General features: G+C 42.1%; 1 protein-coding gene across 2 annotated transcripts in view; it reads left to right on the top strand.

The window, feature by feature from the left end:
- The first annotated feature begins 1,415 nt into the window (after positions 1-1,415).
- Positions 1,416-23,274, top strand: part of LOC106566521 (CTTNBP2 N-terminal-like protein) — a 44,119-nt gene continuing 22,260 nt past the window's right edge. The window contains exons 1-2 of one of the 2 annotated variants that reach the window (XM_014134619.3): positions 1,416-1,558; positions 5,710-5,817. In XM_014134619.3, the coding sequence (XP_013990094.3) occupies positions 1,553-1,558; positions 5,710-5,817 (114 nt within the window). In that variant the 5' untranslated portion in view covers positions 1,416-1,552. Of the gene's footprint in view, positions 1,569-5,709; positions 5,818-23,274 lie in introns of both variants that reach the window. The other variant, XM_082959863.1, reaches the window with a different exon arrangement.

Below are 23,274 nucleotides of genomic sequence, written 5' to 3' on the forward strand. Positions count from 1 at the left end.
GTGTGATCAAAGCGTCAGCCAGCTGGTTCTGGGGTTCTGTTGACAAACACAAACAGAGCCCCAGGACAGCAACACAATTACACCCAACCAAGTTATGAGAAAACGAAAAAAGAACTACTTGACACATTGGAAAGAATCAACAAAAAACTGAGCAAACTAGAATGCTATTTGTCCCTAAAAAGAGAAGTACACAGTGGCAGAATACCTGACCACTGTAACTGACCCAGAACTGATAAAAGCTTTACTGTTGCTTGCTGTTTGGGGTTTTAGGCTGGGTTTCTGTACAGCACTTTGTGACATCAGCTGATGTAAGAAGGGCTTTATAAATACATTTGATTGATACAGCCTCAGTGAGCATAGCCTTTCTATTAAGAGGCGCCATAGGCAGAGCTGGCTCTCAAGAGAAGACAGGCAATGGGCCCACTGCCCACAAAATGAGGTGGAAACTGAGCTGCACTTTCTAACCTCCTGCCAAATGTATGACCATAAAAGGCACATATTTCCCACCAAGAATAATAAAAATATTTAAAAAATGGTCACATGCGCCAAATAAAATAGGTGTAGACCTTACCATGATATGCTTACTTACAAGCCCTTAATCAACAATGCAGTTTTAAGAAAAATAGGAGTTAAAATTAAAGAGTAACAATAAAACAACAACAATGAGGCTATATACAGGGGGTACAGGTTCAAACACAAATACAATTTTAACAAACTCCTGTATCTGTTAGGTGAAATGATTACAATCACAGCAGCAAGAAACGTTCACCAGTGGATCAGAACCATCAACATTCTACTATTTGCACAAGATCACAACACTGTACATCATTTTTAACCACTAATAATTTCATATTTTCAACATTGTTATTCTCTTGAAACATTTTTTTTGTGAGTAGACCTGTTTCGATCCCTCCGATAGAGTTAACCCTTACTGGCACAGTAGTTATTCTGCCTGCCGGCTGTGAGACCACGGTGTTATGCTGTCGCAGTTCGCAAAAATTGCTACATGTTAATATCTGATTATTTTTGTCTTTGTTTAGTTTAATTCGCTTTGCTGGTTTTTGTCTTTGTTTTGTTTTAGTTTTTTCACTTGCTTTCCAAGCCAATAAAGCCCCTTTGATTTGAATTGACTTGATATCCTAGCCTAAACAGAGAGCGCTGGTACGCTATGTGACAAGCCTAGAAGCCGCCAGTGTGAATAGATCTCGGACCAGTTCAACCTGCCTAAATCCTACGCTGAGCCATTGGAGGAAGAACGAAAATCCGATTTTAGATCAGCGTCTAGGCGCAACTTCACCCAACACACCCAGACAAAGAGTTTTATCCCGGCGCTGCGAGCTCGCCCCTGTCCCTGCCCACCTCTGCTAAGCCAGTCTACTATTGGTCAGAATTTTGAAAGACGCCCCATCGATAGGCTGTCTGTCTTGTCAGAGACTGTTGTATTATTCGCCACTGGGATAAGCGCTCGGATACTCGGGTTCTACTATTCATTTTTATTTTAACGTTTAAGTTTGTATGTTGTTGTAAAATTCATGAAGTCAGGACTCAACGCATGAAGGTATGTGAATGTAGGACACTAATATTACCATATGATCGCAGCTTCTTTCATGATCTTTAATTGTGTGTGCGTGATTTGAGCAAGTGAACGTAGCTGGCTGGCTGGCTGGCTGGCTACAGTACAGGACTGTCCTGCCAAGTATCCCGCTGGAATAATAGGAAGGGAAACTTTGTAACCACTAGCTTGGTCGATATCTAAACGAGAATTGTAATATTCAGGCCTTCCAGATGGTAGAATAAGATTGTATCTGCTCTATGAATTGCGTTTCTATCTGTAATGTTCTACATATATAGCCACTGAGTACAACCCTGATTTGTTGATCATCTAGTAGCCTAGAATTGTGAATGCGCATTAGCCTAATAGGAACCCTAGACACTCTTTAAATAGACTACAAAACAGGTAAGCCTACCTCACCTTGTCTCTCCAATACAGAATAACTAGTCTAAACAGAGAGACTGTCAGGTGGAATAAGTGTTATCCCACCTGACAATAATGAACTCATCTTTTGGTTTTTGTCCACCTACAGTACAACAACCAGAGAGTGTACAACAACGGCTAGCATGACCAGAGAGTGTTTTTCCTCTGAAGGAGTTAGCTAGAAGTCACCATGGCGCTGTCACACAACTGTACAATAAACACTGTTAACTATTACAGAAGGATTGTGCTTCATTTGAGACAATGGGTCCAGGAGACAGGACTGCAGGAGATGGACCAGTGGATCTGTGTTGATTTAGCTGGTGTCACACTGAGCTGTCTTCCTCTGGGCTGATTCTCACTGTGCTTTAAATCCGCTTTTGTAGCAAATGTAGGGATTTTTTTTTTTATACCTAAATAGGACTCAAACCTTGCGCATGTCAGTCTAACACACAGCAAGCCCAGAATGAGGATAGGGTGTGATAGGTTGCTGGTTTTGAACCCAGGTCGTCAACGTGCCACGAGACACACACACACACACACACACACACACACACACACACACACACACACACACACACACACACACACACACACACACACACACACACACACACACACACACACACACACACACACACACACACACACATACTGGCTGTTGAGATATCAGAGTGAAGTCAGATATCTCATCTACTCATTAAAGGAGAGTTTATGCTCAATAAGCCAACAGTTCAACCACACAGTGTTATTAACAGTTAACTACAGTTTGTGTTTGGGTGCACTGGTGTGTGTGCGTGTTGGAGTAGTGTTGGAGTAGTAAACCAACCGCACCCATTAACACTCAGTTATTTGGTTGTGAGTGAGAGGTCAACCACATAATGCATTGAGGTCTGTGTGAAGGAGAACATGTTCTGGAGCAGTGATGCAATACATGTAAACATAGGCTAGGCTAGGCTACTCAGGCAAACACAAGGCTTTGTCAAGGGGTGGTGTTTACTTATAGGAGATAAGGCAATGATACAGACACAGACAAATCTTCATCTACAGTGGATGCTGTAGTTAGTAGAAACAAACATGGAGAGAGAGACAGAGAGAGAGAGAGACAAAGACAGAGAGAGAGAGACAAAGAGAGAGAGACAGAGAGAGAGAGACAGAGAGAGAGAGACAAAGAGAGAGAGAGAGACAAAGAGAGAGCGAGAGACAGAGAGAGACAGAGAGAGAGAGAGACAGAGAGAGAGAGACAGAGAAAGAGAGAGACAGAGAAAGAGAGAGACAGAGAGAGAGACAGAGACAGAGGAGACAGAGAGAGAGAGAAGGAGACAGAGAGAGAGAGAAAGAGAGAGAGAGAGACAGAGAGAGAGACAGAGAAAGAGAGAGACAGAGAAAGAGAGAGACAGAGAAAGAGAGAGACAGAGAGAGACAGAGAGAGACAGAGAGAGACAGAGAGAGAGACAGAGAGAGCAAGACAGAGAGACAGAGAGAGAGAGACAGAGAGAGAGAGGGAGAGAGAGAGAGAGAGAGAGGAGAGAGAGAGAGAGAGAGAGAGAGAGAGAGAGAGAGAGAGAGAGAGAGAGAGGAAAGCAATAGTCGTAGGACAGGAATTGTCTGTGGTCTTTGTCCACGTAGTTCCCATGGCAGCCAAGACTGTGGTCTGTGACACATCACAGAGAGGGAGACCTGCCTGGGACATGCTGAGTAAAAGGAAGAGGAGAAATCACAAAGGGAGAGAGAAAGAGAGAGAATATATACATAATATGGCATTTGAGGTGTCTTTATTCTTTTGGAACTTCTGTGAGTGTAATGTTTACTGTTAATTTTTATTCTTTATTTCACCTTTGTTTATTATCTACTTCACTTGCTTTGGCAATGTTTCCCATGCCAATAAAGCCCTTAAATTGAAATTGAAATTGAATTGAAAGAGAGAGAGAGAGACACTCATTGTACTGTTGTTGGTCCGTTTTGGTTCTGGTAGTGGGAGTGTGTATGTTGTCCCTGGCTGGCTGTGGCCCCCACTGGTCCAACAGAAGTACTGGGCCTCTCCTGTCTGTCAGATCTCTTTGAGCTGTAGTCTTCTCTTCCTCCTCCTGACCGTGTCAACAAACAGACACAGCCGGTCTCGGGGTCTGAATGGACAGTTAGAGAACACAACCAAACCTCTCTCTCTCTCTCTCTCTCTCTCTCTCTCTCTCTCTCTCTCTCTCTCTCTCTCTCTCTCTCTCTCTCTCTCTCTCTCTCTCCCTCTCTCTCTCTCTCTCTCTCTCTCCTCTCTCTCTCTCGCTCTCTCAATTTCAATTTAATTTCAATTTAAGGGGCTTTATTGGCATGGGAAACATATGTTTACATTGCCAAAGCAAGTTAAATAGATAATAAACAAAAGTGAAATAAACAATAAAAAATGTACAGTAAACATTACACTTACAAAAGTTCCTCAAAAAATAGACTCTCTCTCTCTCTCTCTCTCTCTCTCTCTCTCTCTCTCTCTCTCTCTCAATTCAATTCAAGAGGCTTTATTGGCATGGGAAACATATGTTAACAATGCCAAAGCAAGTGAGGTAGATAATATACAAAAGTGAAATAAACAATAAAATGAACAGTAAACATTACACTCACAGAAGTCCCAAAAGAATAAAGACATTACAAATGTCATATTATGTCTATATACAGTGTTGTAACGATGTACAAATGGTTAAAGTACAAAAGGGAAAATAAATAAACATAAATATGGGTTGTATTTACAATGGTGTTTGTTCTTCACTGGTTGAACTTTTGTTGTGGCAACAGGTCACAAATCTTGCTGCTGTGATGGCACACTGTTGTAATTCACCCAGTAGATATGGGAGTTTATCAAAATCAGGTTTGTTTTCGAATTCTTTGTGGATCTGTGTAATCTGAGGGAAATATGTGTCTCTAATATGGTCATACATTGGGCAGGAGGTTAGGAAGTGCAGCTCAGTTTCCACCTCATTTTGTGGGCAGTGCGCACATAGCCTGTCTTCTCTTGAGAGCCAGGTCTGCCTACGCCAACCTTTCTCAATAGCAAGGTTATGCTCACTGAGTCTGTACATAGTCAAAGCTTACTTTAAGTTTGGTTCAGTCACAGTGGTCAGGTATTCTGCCACTGTGTACTCTCTGTTTAGGGCCAAATAGCATCTCTCTCAGTCAGACTCAGTGACTTAACATGAAGCAATGCTAATGATTTCCTGTTTATAACCCAGAGCACAACCCTGCCAGCCCACAGAGGGACCTCTGCCTCCGCTGTCACCCTACATGACTGTGTGTGTGTGTGTGTGTGTGTGTGTGTGTGTGTGTGTGTGTGTGTGTGTGTGTGTGTGTGTGTGTGTGTGTGTGTGTGTGTGTGTGTGTGTGTGTGTGTGTGTGTGTGTGTGTGCGCGTCTCTAACACTATCCCCTTTTCAGAACGGGAGCTAAGAATTTAAAAAGCTAAAAATGCCATTCAAACAGAACTAGAGTGGTTTTTATTGCTCTGATAGTATCGTGACATTTTATGCCCTTACAGACAGATGTTAGTAATCCTGCCTTTCTCCAATCTCTAAACTCTGACAATAATCCATCTATCCCCCTCTTCTCTCTCTCTCTGTGTGTGTGTGTGTGTGTGTGTGTGTGTGTGTGTGTGTGTGTGTGTGTGTGTGTGTGTGTGTGTGTGTGTGTGTGTGTGTGTGTGTGTGTGTGTGTGTGTGTGTGTGTGTGTGTGTGTGTGTGTGTGTGTGTGTTTAGGGGGTGATGATGAATATGGAGACTCTGAGCAGGCCGGAGCTCCTGAAGCTCCTCAGCATCCTGGAGGGAGAACTGGAGGCACAGGACACAGTCATACACACCCTCAGGGTGAGTACACCCTACACACTAACACCCTACACACTAACACCCTACACACTAACATCCTAATCACTAACACCCTACACACTAACATCCTAATCACTAACACCCTACACACTAACACACTACAAACTAACATCTTAAACACTCACACCCTACATAATACACACTCAAAGGACATGGTCACACCTTCAGGGTGAGTACACACTACACAATAACACTCTACACCCTACCCGACACGGTCATACACACCCTCAAAATGACACCGCACACTAACATCCTACACAGACCATTAGAGTGAATATACACAATATACAATAGTACACACTAACACCCTACACACTTACACCCCAATGCTCTGAACCTTGTTCTTCCAAAGCCCAGGGTGTCCATGTCTGAGTACTCTTCTGTTTCTCATAATACACTACACTTTACGGGACTACTAGCTTCTTGTAAACTGTTCAGAAGATGAGTTATATAACTCATTTCCAGTAAGGGGTAGAAATGTGATTGTTAACCCAGCTCTTCGGGAAACAACAGGAAAGCTAGGAAACAGACCTCTAATTGTAAAGACAATGGCAGCGCATGTTATTCCCACAGAGAGATGCCATTGTGGCTCGGCTCCCGAAACGTGTCTGTAGTCGCTGATTCACTCTGTTTGTCTGTGGTGTAGGCCTATATTATTCCCGCTTGATTTCCTTATGAGAAAAAGGCTATTCTTGGCTACTGACTCAGATTCACACCCCATGTAGAATCCAATAGCTCGATAAACCACTATTGTTTCCGCACCTGTGACTGTGTCAATATGTTCACAAATCCATGGGTGTCTGTTAGTCATCAAGCCTAGCTGATGTCCCTCACCCATCCAGAACCCTGCCGCTGGCCACATCGCATACACACACTTAAACTCACATAACATAACATGCCATTTAGCAGATGCTTTTATCCAAAGCGACTTACAGTCACGCGTGCATACATTTTACGTACGGGTGGTCCCGTGAATCGAACCCACAAGTGCCATGCTCTACCAACTGAGCTACAGAGGACTCAGATAGGAGTTGTAGAAGAAAGGGAGTGGTGTTAGCTCCCAGTGCAGTGTTAGTCACTACTTCCTCTACTAGTAACTCGCTAGAGCACAAGGATGGACTTTACACCATAATAGTACTGCGTGGGGTGTAGCTGAGGCCCTGGGCTGAATTAATAATAAGCTTGTAACTCTTTGTCTGTTTTTTTTTTTTAAATGTATTTAATCTGGATTGTTCTGAGAGAGCTGTGTTCAGGCGCAGGCCACGCCCTATGAGAGAGAGAGAGAGAGAGAGAGAGAGAGAGAGAGAGAGCGAGAGAGAGTGAAAGAGAGAGAGAGAGAGAGAGAGAGAGCGAGAGAGAGCGAGCGAGAGAGAGCGAGAGAGAGAGAGTGAAAGAGAGAGAGAGCGAGAGAGAGAGAGAGAGAGAGAGAGCGAAAGAGAGCGAGAGAGAGCGAGAGAAAGAGAGAAAGAGAGAGAGAGAGAGACTCTCGGACGATGCCAGACTGAGATGGATCTGTGGCAGTCGTCCAGATCTGACCATGCAGAGTTAGTTCTAATCCCAAAACACATTCAAACACCCTCTTTCTCTGTCTCAGTCTCTGTCTCTCCCTCTCTTCTCTTGGCCTGGTCATACAGATGTACTCATGGGGAGTCTCTTCAGATCTCTGATCTCTTGCCCTCAACAGACCCCCTTCCACCCAGACACAGATAAACACACATGCGTGTGGCGCATACACACACACACACACACACACACACACACACACACACACACACACACACACACACACACACACACACACACACACACACACACACACACACACACACACACACACACACACACACACACACTTCCATTTAGAGGTCCCCTGTGGCGGTGTGAGCTCTGTGTGTTTACAGTAAGAGGACATCCAGTGCTGTAAGCCCAATCACTTGTGTCCCCTTGCCATTGTTGCTACTAAAGGTCCTTCCATTGACTTGACCATGTTAGGCCTGTCTGCTCTGTGTATGGCTGCTCTGTGTCTGGGAGGCTGAGATACCAGAGGGAGATGCCAGCCTTCTCTGCCCAGTGTCCAGCTCCATGTCTGGGCATGAGTGGAGTGCCTAGGCCTGCTCTCTGGCTGTGGTCTGACTTGGCTGGGGCTATATCTCTCTGGCTCTAGCTCTCTAAATATATCCTTGCAATGTACAATATCTCTCAATCACTCTTTCTCTCTGTCTCTGTTTTTCTATTTTTCTCTTTCTCGCTCTCTCTCGCTCTGTCTCTCTCTCTCAATTCAATTTAAGGGGCTTTATTGGTATGGGAAACATATGTTTACATTGCCAAAGCAAGTGAAATGGATAATAAACAAAAGTGAAATAATACAATTAACAGTCAACATTACACTAACAATTGTTCCAAAGGAATAGAGACACTTCAAATGTCACATTATGTCTTTATACGTGTATAAATATAAATATATACAGTGTTGTAACGTTGTGCGAATAGTTAAAGTACAAAAGGGAAAATAAATAAACATGAATATGGGTTGTATTTACAATGGTGATTGTTCTTCACTGGTTGACCTTTTCTTGTGGCAACAGGTCACAAATCTTGCTGCTGTGATGGCACACTGTGGTATTTCACCCAGTAGATATGGGAGTTTATCAAAATTGGGTTTGTTTTCTAATTCTTTGTGGGTCTGTGTAATCTGAGGGAAATATGTGTCTCTAATATGGTCATACATTTGGCAGGAAGTTAGGAAGTGCAGCTCAGTTTCCACCTCATTTTGTGGACAGTGGGAACATAGCCTGTCTCCTCTTGAGAGCCAGGTCTCCTATCTCCTTCTTTCTCTCTCTCTTTCATCTCTTCACCACTATTGAATGTTTTCTCTTTCAAGAGCTCTTGGGATGCCTGTGCGTTGCTGGGGACAACCCGATTCACTCTCTGTATTATTGTTAACACTTTCATGGCCCAGAGAAATCAGCTTAACATACTCCTACTCTAACAAACACAGATAGTGGGGTCAAAGACATCAAGGTAACCTCATGACACAGACGACTTTGATGTGATGTTATATTGTTTTAATTTAATTCTAAAATGAATCCAATATATCTTCAGGTGATTGTGAAATAGCCAATGGTATTTGTTTTCTATCTCACTATGTTTTCATGGTGTTGAGTGAATACCACTAGAGGGGACCTTCCTATGAATATAACGTATCAGGTACAGCTACATTCCTGCTCCTGTATGTTATCTCCACCTGTCATTTGTCTATGTCAAGGTGTGTCTCCTAAGTGAATGTACTGTCCTTCTAACAGACTGAACTCATAGAGAGATGGAGACAGTGACCAGGGGCGTAGGAGCGACTCTGACATTGGGGGGCGGGGACACATTTTGCTTCGGGGGGGGGGGGGGATCCAGGAGCATGCCCCTGGATTTATTTTTGTAAAGGTTTTAAATGCTTGAGAAAAGGATACAGACAACTCTTAACTTACATATGGGCAAATTTACAAGGCTAAGGAAGTCCTTACAGAAGTGCACTTGCTCTGGTACAGTCTAATCAGTCTTAGAGCCATGGCCATTCATACTGTACTGAAACCAGTGTGACTGTAATTGTGGATATATTCAATTAAACTACCATTTTGTCCTCTTTCTCTGCTACTGTATGATTAATTTAATAGTATTTTTCTCACTTCACCTATGTTGTTACTACTGCTGCTGTACATATCTTCAACTTTAGTCATTGTTATGTAATAATAACCAGCAACATACACAGTTCAAAACAGTTTTAATATTTCTTTATAAAGGTAGTAGGCATGAAAGGTAAAACTGAAATTAATCAATCTCCTCTCTACACAATTATCAAAAATAAAATATCATCATGGCTCTCTCCTGCTAGAAATTAACACATGCAACACACCCTCTAGACTTAAGCTGTTATCATTTCATCAGAGATCATATATGATCATTCAGATTGATTCACATGACAGATCATCAGTCTAGACCTAAGCTGTTATCATTTCATCAGAGATCATATATGATCATTCAGATTGATTCAAACTATGACAGATCATCAGTCTTTGAACTCTATGAGCTTGGAGAGGCACTTCTCACTATCTTACCTGTTGGTTTGTGGCCTCTCTCTCTCCCTCTCTCTCTCCCTCTCTGCCCCTCTGTCTGTTCATGTCTGTCACTATCCTGCCATGATCATGATAGCACCAAACAAAGTCGTAACACATGGAGCACAACTTCATGAGTCATCTAAGTTGAAAGCACTGAAATTTGCCAGCTAGTTTGCCATTATGCTCCTTTGAAAAAAAACTCATGTCCTCTTTCTTTCTCTTCATGACTGGTTGCACATCCGTTGTTAACTTGCTGACCCTACGATGAAGACTAAGACAGTGATTGTGCAAGTCATTCTGTAGCTAGCAAATATTCTTGGCTTCAAAACATTCGCTATCAGTTTTTCACACAACCAGAACTACCTAGCGTTAACTAGTTAGATAAAACCTTGCACAGATAAATAGGGCTGCAAAATTAATCGAATTCTGATTTTTCAAAAATTGCAACATTGACATGTCTAATATCCATATCGCAAGAGATCTTTATCGCAATATTTTGAAATGCCACTCAGCCTCATATAACATCCACTTTTATAGTTATACTCAGTTTTTTCTCCTCTTGCGAATGCTTCCCACATCCCCACCCCGTCACTCAAACAGCGCAGATCCATTCACTTTGAGTCTGCATACTGTTCTGTTAGGTAAAATGCAGTCAACAGATTGTCACAAACAAGAACAATGCTGCTTTCCACTTTGCCTCTGAATATAAATCCTTCTATTTCTATAATTCCAACAGTTCACCCAAGTGGTTTTATACATATTGCAAGTCAAATCGCAATGAAAATATTTGGTTAAAAAAAAATTACAATATGTTTATTCACAAATGTTGTTTATTCACATTCATACACTTTTTACCTAAACTTCCCGGCTCCTACACCCTTGACAGTGACTGTGATCCGAACAGAAAGTGAAACAGAATGATGTTCCGGGAACATGTGAACCTTATTTACTGCATTGTTTATGTAAACATATGTTTCCCATGCCAAAAAAGCGTGTTAAACTCATTCCACGGAAGGCAGAGTGTCTGCGTGTTTTTGCTCCTCCCCTGTACTTGATTGATGAATTAAGGTCACAGGTTAGTAAGGAACTCCCCTCAACTGGTTGTCTAGGTATTCATTTAAATATATAAAACAGCAGACAATAGGCCCTCCATGGAAGAAGTTTGACACCCCTGGTCTAGAGTGATTAGAATCCAGCTGCAGTGGGGAGAGACACTGTGTCTTGCTCTCCCTGTGTAGTGACTGTGACATGCAGGCCACATACTGGAAGGATGAAGGATCCACTGTTTGTCGTTCTGGACCACTGCTTTGGCCATTAAGCTGGGTTGTGTATTGTTCTAAATGTTGTGGTTTCCAACCCACCATACTCTCCACACCCACCAAGTTCACTTTTGTTTCTCAGCTGATGTAATTTCCTGTAGTCCTAAAACACAGCATCTATATTTACCCTCTGACATTCTTCACAGGCCTCGTAAACAATGAGAACTAGACCAGTCTGTAATGTTCTGATAAGATTACATGCTGTATGTTTCTTTTCTAATATGGGCGGTTTTATTAGGAAGTTCATAACACAACATCAAAACTATGACCTAATAGAGAACGCCTTCAAACAGACAGCAGGTGGGAAATCTGGTTCAACCAGGCATTAACATTGCATTGACCTAATCAGTCATCTAAATTGATGACCATGATTAGCTGATCAGATGAATTGATGACCATGATAAGTTGATCAGCTGAATTGATGACCATGTCCAGCTGAATTGATGACCATGATAAGTTGATCAGCTGAATTGATGACCATGATAAGTTGATCAGCTGAATTGATGACCATGATTAGCTGATCAGATGAATTGATGACCATGATAAGTTGATCAGCTGAATTGATGACCATGATTAGCTGATCAGATGAATTGATGACCATGATAAGTTGATCAGCTGAATTGATGACCATGATAAGATGATCAGCTGAATTGATGACCATGATAAGCTGATCAGATGAATTGATGACCATGATAAGATGATCAGCTGAATTGATGACCATGATAAGTTGATCAGCTGAATTGATGACCATGATAAGTTGATCAGCTGAATCGGGTGTGTTAGTGATGGGCTGGAATGTAATTCTGTGCACGTAGTGGCCATCAGTACCAGCACTGCCCATCCTTGCAAAAGAACATCCACTATGTCCAAAGCCTTATCCAACTTCCATGACTACATGATTTAGATATAGATTTTATTGGGATTCTCATTAGCCGACACCATTGGTGACAGCTAGTCTTACTGGGGTCCGAAATATAACGAAAAACTCATTACAGACAAAAAATACTTTACAATTGAATTGAAAACATGAACATTACAGACTTACACACATATATTACTACATATGCATATGCCTTAACTAAGTTAACTAGGTCAGGTACGGGAGAGGCGTTGTGTTGGCAGGGGTCGTTTCATTGTTTTTTGAAAGCTAATTTGGCTGTTTGCTTGAGTAATTTTAAATGGAAAGTATTCAGACCCCTTCACTTTAAAAAAAAAAAATCAATTTTAGTCATTTAGCAGACGCTCTTATCCAGAGCGACTTACAGTAGTGAATACATACATTTCATGGATTTATTTTTATTTTTTGATATATATATTTTTTGTACTGGCCCCCCGTGGGAATCAAACCCACAGCCCTGGCGTTGCACACACCATGCTGGCGTTGCAAACACCACGCTCTACCAACTGAGCCACAGGGAAGACAAATGTTGTTACGTTACAGCCTTATTCTAAAATTGATAAAATTACATTTTTATTTTTCCTTATCAATCTACTCACAATACCCCATAATGACAAAGTAAAAACAGGTTTTAGACATTTTTGCAAATGTGTTAAAAATTAAAAACTGAAATACCACATTTACATAAGTATTCAGACCCTTACTCAGTAATTTGTTGAAGCACCCTTGGCAAAGATTACAGCCTTGAGTCTTCTTGGGTATGACGCTACAAGCTTGGCACACCGGTATTTGAGGAGTTTCTCCCATTCTTCTCTGCAGGTCCTCTCAAGCTCTGTCAGGTTGGATGGGGAGCGTTTGATCAGTTTCAAGTCTGGGCTCTAGGTGGGCCACTCAAGGACATTCAGAGACTTGGCCCGAAGCCACTCCTGTGTTTTCTTGGCTGTGTGCTTAGGGTCGTTGTCCTGTTGGAAGATGAACCAGTCTGAGGACCTGAGCGCTCTGGAGCAGGTTTTCATCAAGGATCTCTCTGTACTTTGCTCTGTTCATCTTTGCCTCGATCCCGACTAGTCTCCCAGTCCAAGCCGCTGAAAAACATCCCCACAGCATGACGCTGCCACCACCATGCTTCACCGTAGGGATTGTGCCAGGTTTCCTCCAGACGTGACTCTTGGCATTCAGGCTAAAGAGTTCAATCTTGGTTTCATCAGACCAGAGAATCTAGTTTTTCATGGTCTGAGAAACTTTAGGTGTCTTTTCGCAAACTCCAAGCGGGCAGTCATGTGCCTTTTACTGAGGAGTGGCTTCCGTCTGGCCACTCTATCATAAAGGCCTGATTGGTGGAGTGCTGCAGAGAAGGGTTGTCCTTCTGGAATGTTCTCCCATCTCCACAGAGGAACTCTAGATTTCTGTCAGAGTGACCATCGGCTTCTTGGTCACCTCCCTGACCAAGGCCCTTCTCCCCCAATTGCTCAGTTTGGGCGGGTGGCCGGCTCTAGGAAGAGTCTTGGTGGTTCCTAACTTCTTCCATTTAAGAATGGAGGCCACTGTGTTCTTGGGGACCTTCAATGCTGCTGAAATGTTTTGGTTCCCTTCCCCAGATCTGTGCCTCTACACAATTCTGTCTCTGAGCTCTATGGACAATTCCTTTGACCTCATGGCTTGGTTTTTGCTCACATCAACTGTGGGATCTTATATAGACTGTGTGCCTTTCCAAATCATGTCCAATCAATTGAATTTACCTCAGGTGGACTCCAATCAAGTTATATAAACATCTTAAGGATGATCAATGGGAACAGGATGCACCTGAGCTCAGTTTCAAGTTTCATAGCAAAGGGTCTGAATACTTATGTAAATATGGTATTTCTGTTTTTTATTTTTAATACATTTGCAAAAATGTCTAAAAGCCTGTTTTCACATGATGGGGTATTGTGTGTTGATTGCTGAGGACTTTTTAAAAATTATAATCCATTTTAGAATAAGGCTGTATCATAACAAAATGTGGAAAAAATAAATGGGTCTGAAAAGTTTACGAAGGCCCTGTAATTCTGTGCTTTGCCTTGAATTCGTTTTGGATTTAGGTACTGTGAAGAGACCCCTGGTGGCATGTCTGGTGGGGTAAGTATGCCTGTCATATTATGTGAGTTTATTATTCAGACAATGTGGAATTTTTAACACAATAATATAGTTTTAAAAAGTAAGAATTAATGCAATCAATCTGTCACGTCCATCGTTCAATGAAGACCAAGGTGCAGCGTGGTAGGCATACATTTTCTTACATTTTAAATGTACCACCAAAAAACAATACAACGAACGTAAAGCTAGGAGTGAAAACACATGCAACACAAAAGACAAGATCCCACAACTGAAGTTGGGAAAAAGGGCTGCCTAAGTTTGATCCCCAATCAGAGACAACGATAGACAGCTGCCTCTGATTGGGAACCATACTCGGCCAACAAAGAAATATAAACAGATTTCCCACCCTGGTCACACCCTGACCTACAAATAGAGAATTTAAAGGATCTCTAAGGTCAGGGCGTGACACAATCTCTACTCTAGTTTATTACTAGCCACCCATTGCAAAACGGACTGCAACTCTTCGTTTAGGGTTGAAGTGATTTCACTAGCTGTGCTAGCTGACATGTATAATGTTAAATCATCAGCGTACATAGACACAGGCTTTATGAATGCTAGAGGTAAATTATTAGTTACAATAGAGAACAGTAGGGCCAAGAGAGCTGCTTTGTTGAATCCACCAGCTACTGATTCAACTCCCTGAAGGCTGATGGGTAAAAGCTCCTTGACCTGAATCTGTTAAGACATCAAAGTCCCTGATGTTATTGTAATGCCAATGTAGGAGTGCACAGTCACACACATATGCACAATCTTACACACACACACACACACACACACACACATATATATAAAACAAAACCACAAAGCCATGCATTCAGGTGTGGTACCATTGTATGACAGGTATTTGGATCAGGTTTGAGAAAGTGTTTGTGTGTTTGTGCATGTGTGTGTCTGTAATGGTTAATGTGTTTCTCGCCCTGTCTGTTGTGACACTGGCCAAGCAGAAACAGGTCTGCACAGTGAAGACTGCCTGCATGACCAGAGATTGTGTATATAATATGATATTGTATTACAGTTTTTTTCAATTGTTTAAGCACAATTTTGAAAACAGGGTCCGGTTTGTCAAAACACTACACACAACTAGCACAACCCTACACCAAAGTAGCGCAACACTTCAGATCATTTGCAAAATGGAACACTTGTCAAAACTATACACGACTTCATAAAACAATATTTTGTTACCATACGAAACACATTTCATATGACTTCCATCTTTTTCAACCAGTTACACACTGCTGTTGCTAACCTAAAACACTTTTAGCAAGTCTAATTGTCAGTGATTAGAGTACTGTAAATGAAGTACACAGAGAAAGTGCAACTATACAAACACTACACCAATGCTGCAGACTGAGGAAAATATAATTTATTTCTCTCCATATACCCAAATCAGTCAACATGGAGAATCACAACAAAACATGTCCCAGTTTTCATGCTGCTACAGTAGTGTGCATAACACTTAGCTCAGCAACAGACAAACGTAAAATACTGTATCCAGTACAGGTTACAATTACAGTAAATAACAACCATAAAAAAATAATCTGAAAAAAAACGGACAATATTGCACAGAAAATACTACAGTAAACATACTATACATCATCTCTTCGCCTAGCTGGATCTGGCCAGAGAATTTCATCAACATCACAAGCAATATCCTCATTAGCAAGACAACGTGGGAAGAACCGTCTTGAATGTCGAATCCATCCTTGCACAGCTGCGGCGTCGACTTGGTCACAGGCGTCCTCCATGGCCTGAATGAGGGGTACCTGAGCCTGGGGCTGGAGATCGTAAACCTTCCACCGCCATGCAGAGAAAAACTCTTCCATAGGGTTTAGAAACGGAGAGTATGGTGGAAGGTATAGTACTGTCAACTGTGGATGGTGTTGAAACCAGTTCTGGACCAAAGCAGAGCGGTGGAATGACACATTGTCCCAGATGACAGTGTATTGCATCTGGTGCATTTCATTACCTGCTGTGACGATGTGGTGCAATCGGTCCAAAAATGTGAGAATGTGACCTGTGTTGTAAGGGCCCATTTTGGCATGACGGAGGAGAACCCCATGCTGTGAAATGGCAGCGCAAAGGGTGATGTTACCTCCACGTTGCCCTGGGACATTGATTATAGCCCTGTGGCCAATGATATTTCTGCCTCTCCTTCTTGCTTTTGTGAGGTTGAACCCTGCCTCATCAATATATATGAATTCATGCAGGATTTCCTCAGCATCCATCTCCCTGAAATACAGTGAAAGACAAGATTGTGTAGTTCAGGATAGGTCTAGTATACAGTCAATGTAAAAAAGTCATGTGTGCAGTATGCAACATCACAGTGCTAAAGTGAACAATACAAACTCCACATACTCATGCCGCAGCCGTTTCACCCTCTCTGAATTCCGCTCAAAAGGCACTCGATAAAGTTGTTTCATTTGAACCTGATGTATTTTCAGGATGCGTGCCAGTGTTGACTGAGAGACCTGATGGACATTATTGAAAATGGCATGGTCACTGATAATGTTGGCTTGTAGTTCTGAGCCTGATAGCATTATTGGCCAAAACCATGTTTATTATCTCTCTTGTTCTTGCGTGAATATGAGCCCCCTTCCTCCTTGTCGTTCCCGACCCTCAATCCTATGTAGAGAATAATACATGTAACTTACTGTACAATGTCACAGGAAGGGGTATCACAAGCGGCTGATTGCTGTAACTGTAGATAGATCTTTTACCTGTTTTCCTGTCGAAAAGTCCTTATGACAGATGCCACTGTATATCTGCTAAGATTTGGCTGAACTCTCAGTCCAGCCTCCCTCAGCGTCAATCCGTGGTTCACAACATGGTCCACTAGTGTTACACGAATGTCATTTGATAAGTTTGGTCCTCTTCTTCTTTGTGCACGTTCTCCTCCTGCTTCAGGTCTTCCTCAACCTCTGGCTCGGCCTCTCCCTCTTCCTCTACCTCCTTTGTGTACTCCTCCTCTCACCCTCACTCTTCTTCTGACTACTTCCATTTTGGTTGAAGGCAGGTGAACCTACCTGCTGCATTTTTATAGTGCTTAAACCTGATTGGTGTGTCTACAATTTATCAATCATGTGTTTGTGCACCTGATGGCTGTGTTTAACAGATTGGCTCATAGGTGTGGTCATTTGACAGTCAGCGCTTTGGAATTGCAAGGAAGTGACATCATGATATACTTCTGTGTCTGATGTATACAAGTGTGTTTAGTGTTTTGCAAATCACTGTGTGCAATGTTTTGCATATAGTGTGAAGCTGACAATGTGCTTACAGTTGTGCAAATCTAGCCTTGTGTTTTGCTCCTTGAGTGTAAGGTTTTGCTAATTGTGGGAAAAGTACAATTTTAGTGTGTAAGCAATCGCAAAAAACTGTAAATAGGCCAGTAGGTACAGTATTGTGTTTGGTGTGTAGATGAATATTGTACTGTGATATCTAAAGGGTGGTGACAGAGTGGGTGGATATTTACACTGTTAGGATAAACCAGTGATTGAGGAGGTGGACAAACGACACACAGAGCCAAAACAACAGCCAGATTTAGATTAGAACAATCACTACCTTATCAGACCTTAGAGGGATTGACTGTGTGTGTGTGTGTGTGTGTGTGTGTGTGTGTGTGTGTGTGTGTGTGTGTGTGTGTGTGTGTGTGTGTGTGTGTGTGTGTGTGTGTGTGTGTGTGTGCGCGCGTGCGGGCGGGCGGGCGGGTTTTTGCGTGTGCGGCAGGTGGGTGGGTGGGTGCATTGGTTGGCTTGTTGGCTGGCTGGCTGGCTGGCTGGTTGGCTGGCTGGCTGGCTGGCTGGTTGGCTGGCTGGTTGGCTTGTTGGCTGGTTGGCTGGCTGGTTGGCTGGCTCCATTCTGTCCAGCTTTAAGCCCTCCAGGCATGTGCTTGTGCCAGTGTTCTGAGTTTTAGGTGGGGCTTATCAACTCACAAGGGAGCATCCAGAGAGGTTAACAGTTAGCTATGGCCTGTTGGGCGGTGTTGTAAACATAACATGTGAAACGGGAACAGTTTCCGTCTACACATTCCTCTCTCTCTGTGCTGGAGACATGGTGATAGTTAAACATTAGTGTATTGTAGATGGGGACATGGTGATAGTTAAACATTAGTGTATTAGAGATGGGGACATGGTGATAGTTAAACATTAGTGTATTGTAGATGGGGACATGGTGATAGTTAAACATTAGTGTATTAGAGATGGGGACATGGTGATAGTTAAACATTAGTGTATTGTAGATGGAGACATGGTGATAGTTAAACATTAGTGTATTAGAGATGGGGACATGGTGATAGTTAAACATTAGTGTATTGTAGATGGGGACATGGTGATAGTTAAACATTAGTGTATTGTAGATGGGGACATGGTGATAGTTAAACATTAGTGTATTGTAGATGGGGACATGGTGATAGTTAAACATTAGTGTATTGTAGATGGGGACATGGTGATAGTTAAACATTAGTGTATTGTAGATGGGGACATGGTGATAGTTAAACATTAGTGTATTGTAGATGGGGACATGGTGATAGTTATAACTATTAGTGTATTGTAGATGGAGACATGGTGATAGTTAAACATTAGTGTATTAGAGATGGGGACATGGTGATAGTTAAACATTAGTGTATTAGAGATGGGGACATGGTGATAGTTAAACATTAGTGTATTGTAGATGGGGACATGGTGATAGTTAAACATTAGTTATATTAGAGATGGGGACATGGTGATAGTTAAACATTAGTGTATTAGAGATGGGGACATGGTGATAGTTAAACATTAGTGTATTGTAGATGGGGACATGGTGATAGTTAAACATTAGTGTATTGTAGATGGGGACATGGTGATAGTTAAACATTAGTGTATTAGAGATGGAGACATGGTGATAGTTAAACATTAGTGTATTAGAGATGGGGACATGGTGATAGTTAAACATTAGTGTATTAGAGATGGGGACATGGTGATAGTTAAACATTAGTGTATTGTAGATGGGGACATGGTGATAGTTAAACATTAGTGTATTGTAGATGGGGACATGGTGATAGTTAAACATTAGTGTATTGTAGATGGGGACATGGTGATAGTTAAACATTAGTGTATTAGAGATGGGGACATGGTGATAGTTAAACATTAGTGTATTGTAGATGGGGACATGGTGATAGTTAAACATTAGTGTATTAGAGATGGGGACATGGTGATAGTTAAACTATTAGTGTATTAGTAGATGGGGACATGGTGATAGTTAAACATTAGTGTATTGTAGATGGGGACATGGTGATAGTTAAACATTAGTGTATTGTAGATGGAGACATGGTGATAGTTAAACATTAGTGTATTAGAGATGGAGACATGGTGATAGTTAAACATTAGTGTATTAGAGATGGGGACATGGTGATAGTTAAACATTAGTGTATTGTAGATGGGGACATGGTGATAGTTAAACATTAGTGTATTGTAGATGGGAGACATGGTGATAGTTAAACATTAGTGTATTAGAGATGGGGACATGGTGATAGTTAAACATTAGTGTATTAGAGATGGGGACATGGTGATAGTTAAACATTAGTGTATTAGAGATGGGGACATGGTGATAGTTAAACATTAGTGTATTAGAGATGGGGACATGGTGATAGTTAAACATTAGTGTATTAGAGATGGGGACATGGTGATAGTTAAACATTAGTGTATTAGAGATGGGGACATGGTGATAGTTAAACATTAGTGTATTGTAGATGGGGACATGGTGATAGTTAAACATTAGTGTATTGTAGATGGGGACATGGTGATAGTTAAACATTAGTGTATTAGAGATGGGGACATGGTGATAGTTAAACATTAGTGTATTGTAGATGCAGACATGGTGATAGTTAAACATTAGTGTATTGTAGATGGGGACATGGTGATAGTTAAACATTAGTGTATTGTAGATAGGGACATGGTGATAGTTAAACATTAGTGTATTGTAGATGGGGACATGGTGATAGTTAAACATTAGTGTATTAGAGATGGGGACATGGTGATAGTTAAACATTAGTGTATTGTAGATGGAGACATGGTGATAGTTAAACATTAGTGTATTAGAGATGGGGACATGGTGATAGTTAAACATTAGTGTATTAGAGATGGGGACATGGTGATAGTTAAACATTAGTGTATTAGAGATGGGGACATGGTGATAGTTAAACATTAGTGTATTGTAGATGGGGACATGGTGATAGTTAAACATTAGTGTATTAGAGAAGGGGACATGGTGATAGTTAAACATTAGTGTATTAGAGATGGGGACATGGTGATAGTTAAACATTAGTGTATTAGAGATGGGGACATGGTGATAGTTAAACATTAGTGTATTAGAGATGGGGACATGGTGATAGTTAAACATTAGTGTATTAGAGATGGGGACATGGTGATAGTTAAACATTAGTGTATTAGAGATGGGGACATGGTGATAGTTAAACATTAGTGTATTAGAGATGGGGACATGGTGATAGTTAAACATTAGTGTATTAGAGATGGGGACATGGTGATAGTTAAACATTAGTGTATTGTAGATGGAGACATGGTGATAGTTAAACATTAGTGTATTGTAGATGGGGACATGGTGATAGTTAAACATTAGTGTATTGTAGATGGGGACATGGTGATAGTTAAACATTAGTGTATTGTAGATGGGGACATGGTGATAGTTAAACATTAGTGTATTGTAGATGGGGACATGGTGATAGTTAAACATTAGTGTATTGTAGATGGGGACATGGTGATAGTTAAACATTAGTGTATTGTAGATGGGGACATGGTGATAGTTAAACATTAGTGTATTAGAGATGGGGACATGGTGATAGTTAAACATTAGTGTATTAGAGATGGGGACATGGTGATAGTTAAACATTAGTGTATTAGAGATGGGGACATGGTGATAGTTAAACATTAGTGTATTGTAGATGGGGACATGGTGATAGTTAAACATTAGTGTATTAGAGATGGGGACATGGTGATAGTTAAACATTAGTGTATTGTAGATGGGGACATGGTGATAGTTAAACATTAGTGTATTAGAGATGGGGACATGGTGATAGTTAAACATTACTTTACATGTCTGGCTGCAGTGGAAGCCCCGTAAACTGAAGCTTTGTTTATTGTCTATTCTCTTATCTCTATGTGTATGGGGGAGTGAGCAGTGGAGGACAATTCTAACACACACACACACACACACACACACACACACACACACACACACAACACACACACACACACACACACACACACACACACACACACAAAAGGTCAATCACACAAACAAGCACACACAGACACGTACACTCAGTGCTCTGAATGCAAGACACGTTTGTAAAGTCCCTGTCACGGCCCATGCCGCAGGTGTATAAGGACGTCTAGCTGTTGTGTCACATTCTGCTGCTGTGTTGTCATTGGCTGTGACAGTACTTTGCTTTGTGTTGGTGTAGTGTTCTTAATGATTCCCCGGTTTTCACTTGAATCCAAAACCTCAGGAGGAAGTCCCCTGAATGGTGTAGGTGACTTCCAAACACACACACACCACCAACCCCACTGTGTTCTGAAACTGAAGCTTTTCCACACTGAGGAAGCTGAATGTGTTTTAGAGATCAGGTTGCATTTCCCTGTAGCCCACATGGAACCAGAGTACTCCTGCAGCTCAATCAGAAGAATAGTTCTCATTAGTTTACGTTCCATACTATCCTGGCCAGTACATACATCATGCAGTCATGCATTAGTGTGTCCATATAGACATGTAGATAGACTGTGTTGGGAGTTGATGGTATTTTGCAGGTTTCCCTAGCAACAGTCACAGGTTGAGGAGAGGACTGTGTTAGTGACCTGACTTGAGTTCAGGTATGGAAAGCATGTAGCATTCCGCATCAGAGCTGGCAGCACCGTGCAAGAATGGAATTCTGGGAGGACTGACATGAAATTACCTAGATTAGTTGGACGGGACAGGGGGGTGCTGATAATGTCATCAATAGTAGGGATGCAGGCAGCGCTGGCTAAAGTTGGTTTAGAGACGCACAGATGAATGCGACGTCCTCCTCTTTTCTCCTCAGTCACAGAACTAGGCCACAACTGATCAAACCAGAGAGCAGGACTGTTCAGGGCAGGCTGTCTGACTCAGAGACAGAGGGACTGAAGGGGTGGAGGAGAGGAGAGATGCCTGCCTAGACTAGCAGGGGACTGTGGATCTATGCCTGCCAGTGAATGTGACAGGAAGTCTACACTGCCTGGAGTTAGTGAAATGGTGCATGCTTGGCCTCAGCAAGTAGAGGGGATGTGAATCTAATGCAGAGTAACTGGTGAGGGGGATGTTTCTCTTCTCCTGCAGAGTAACTGGTGAGGGGGATGTTTCTCTTCTCCTGCAGAGTAACTGGTGAGGGGGATGTTTCTCTCCTCCTGCAGAGTAACTGGTGAGGGGAATGTTACTCTTCTCCTGCGGAGTAACTGGTGAGGGGGATGTTACTCTTCTCCTGCAGAGTAACTGGTGAGGGGGATGTTTCTCTTCTGCAGAGTAACTGGTGAGGGGGATGTTTCTCTTCTCCTGCAGAGTAACTGGTGAGGGGGATGTTACTCTCCTGCAGAGTAACTGGTGAGGGGGATGTTTCTCTCCTCCTGCAGAGTAACTGGTGAGGGGGATGTTTCTCTTCTGCAGAGTAACTGGTGAGGGGGATGTTTCTCTTCTCCTGCAGAGTAACTGGTGAGGGGGATGTTACGCTCCTGCAGAGTAACTGGTGAGGGGGGATGTTTCTCTCCTCCTGCAGAGTAACTGGTGAGGGGGATGTTTCTCTTCTCCTGCAGAGTAACTGGTGAGGGGGATGTTTCTCTCCTCCTGCAGAGTAACTGGTGAGGGGGATGTTACTCTCCTGCAGAGTAACTGGTGAGGGGGATGTTTCTCTCCTCCTGCAGAGTAACTGGTGAGGGGGATGTTTCTCTTCTGCAGAGTAACTGGTGAGGGGGATGTTTCTCTT

Source organism: Salmo salar, chromosome 13 (genome assembly GCF_965601325.2).
Source record: "Salmo salar chromosome 13, fSalSal1, whole genome shotgun sequence".
Taxonomy (NCBI): domain Eukaryota; kingdom Metazoa; phylum Chordata; class Actinopteri; order Salmoniformes; family Salmonidae; genus Salmo; species Salmo salar.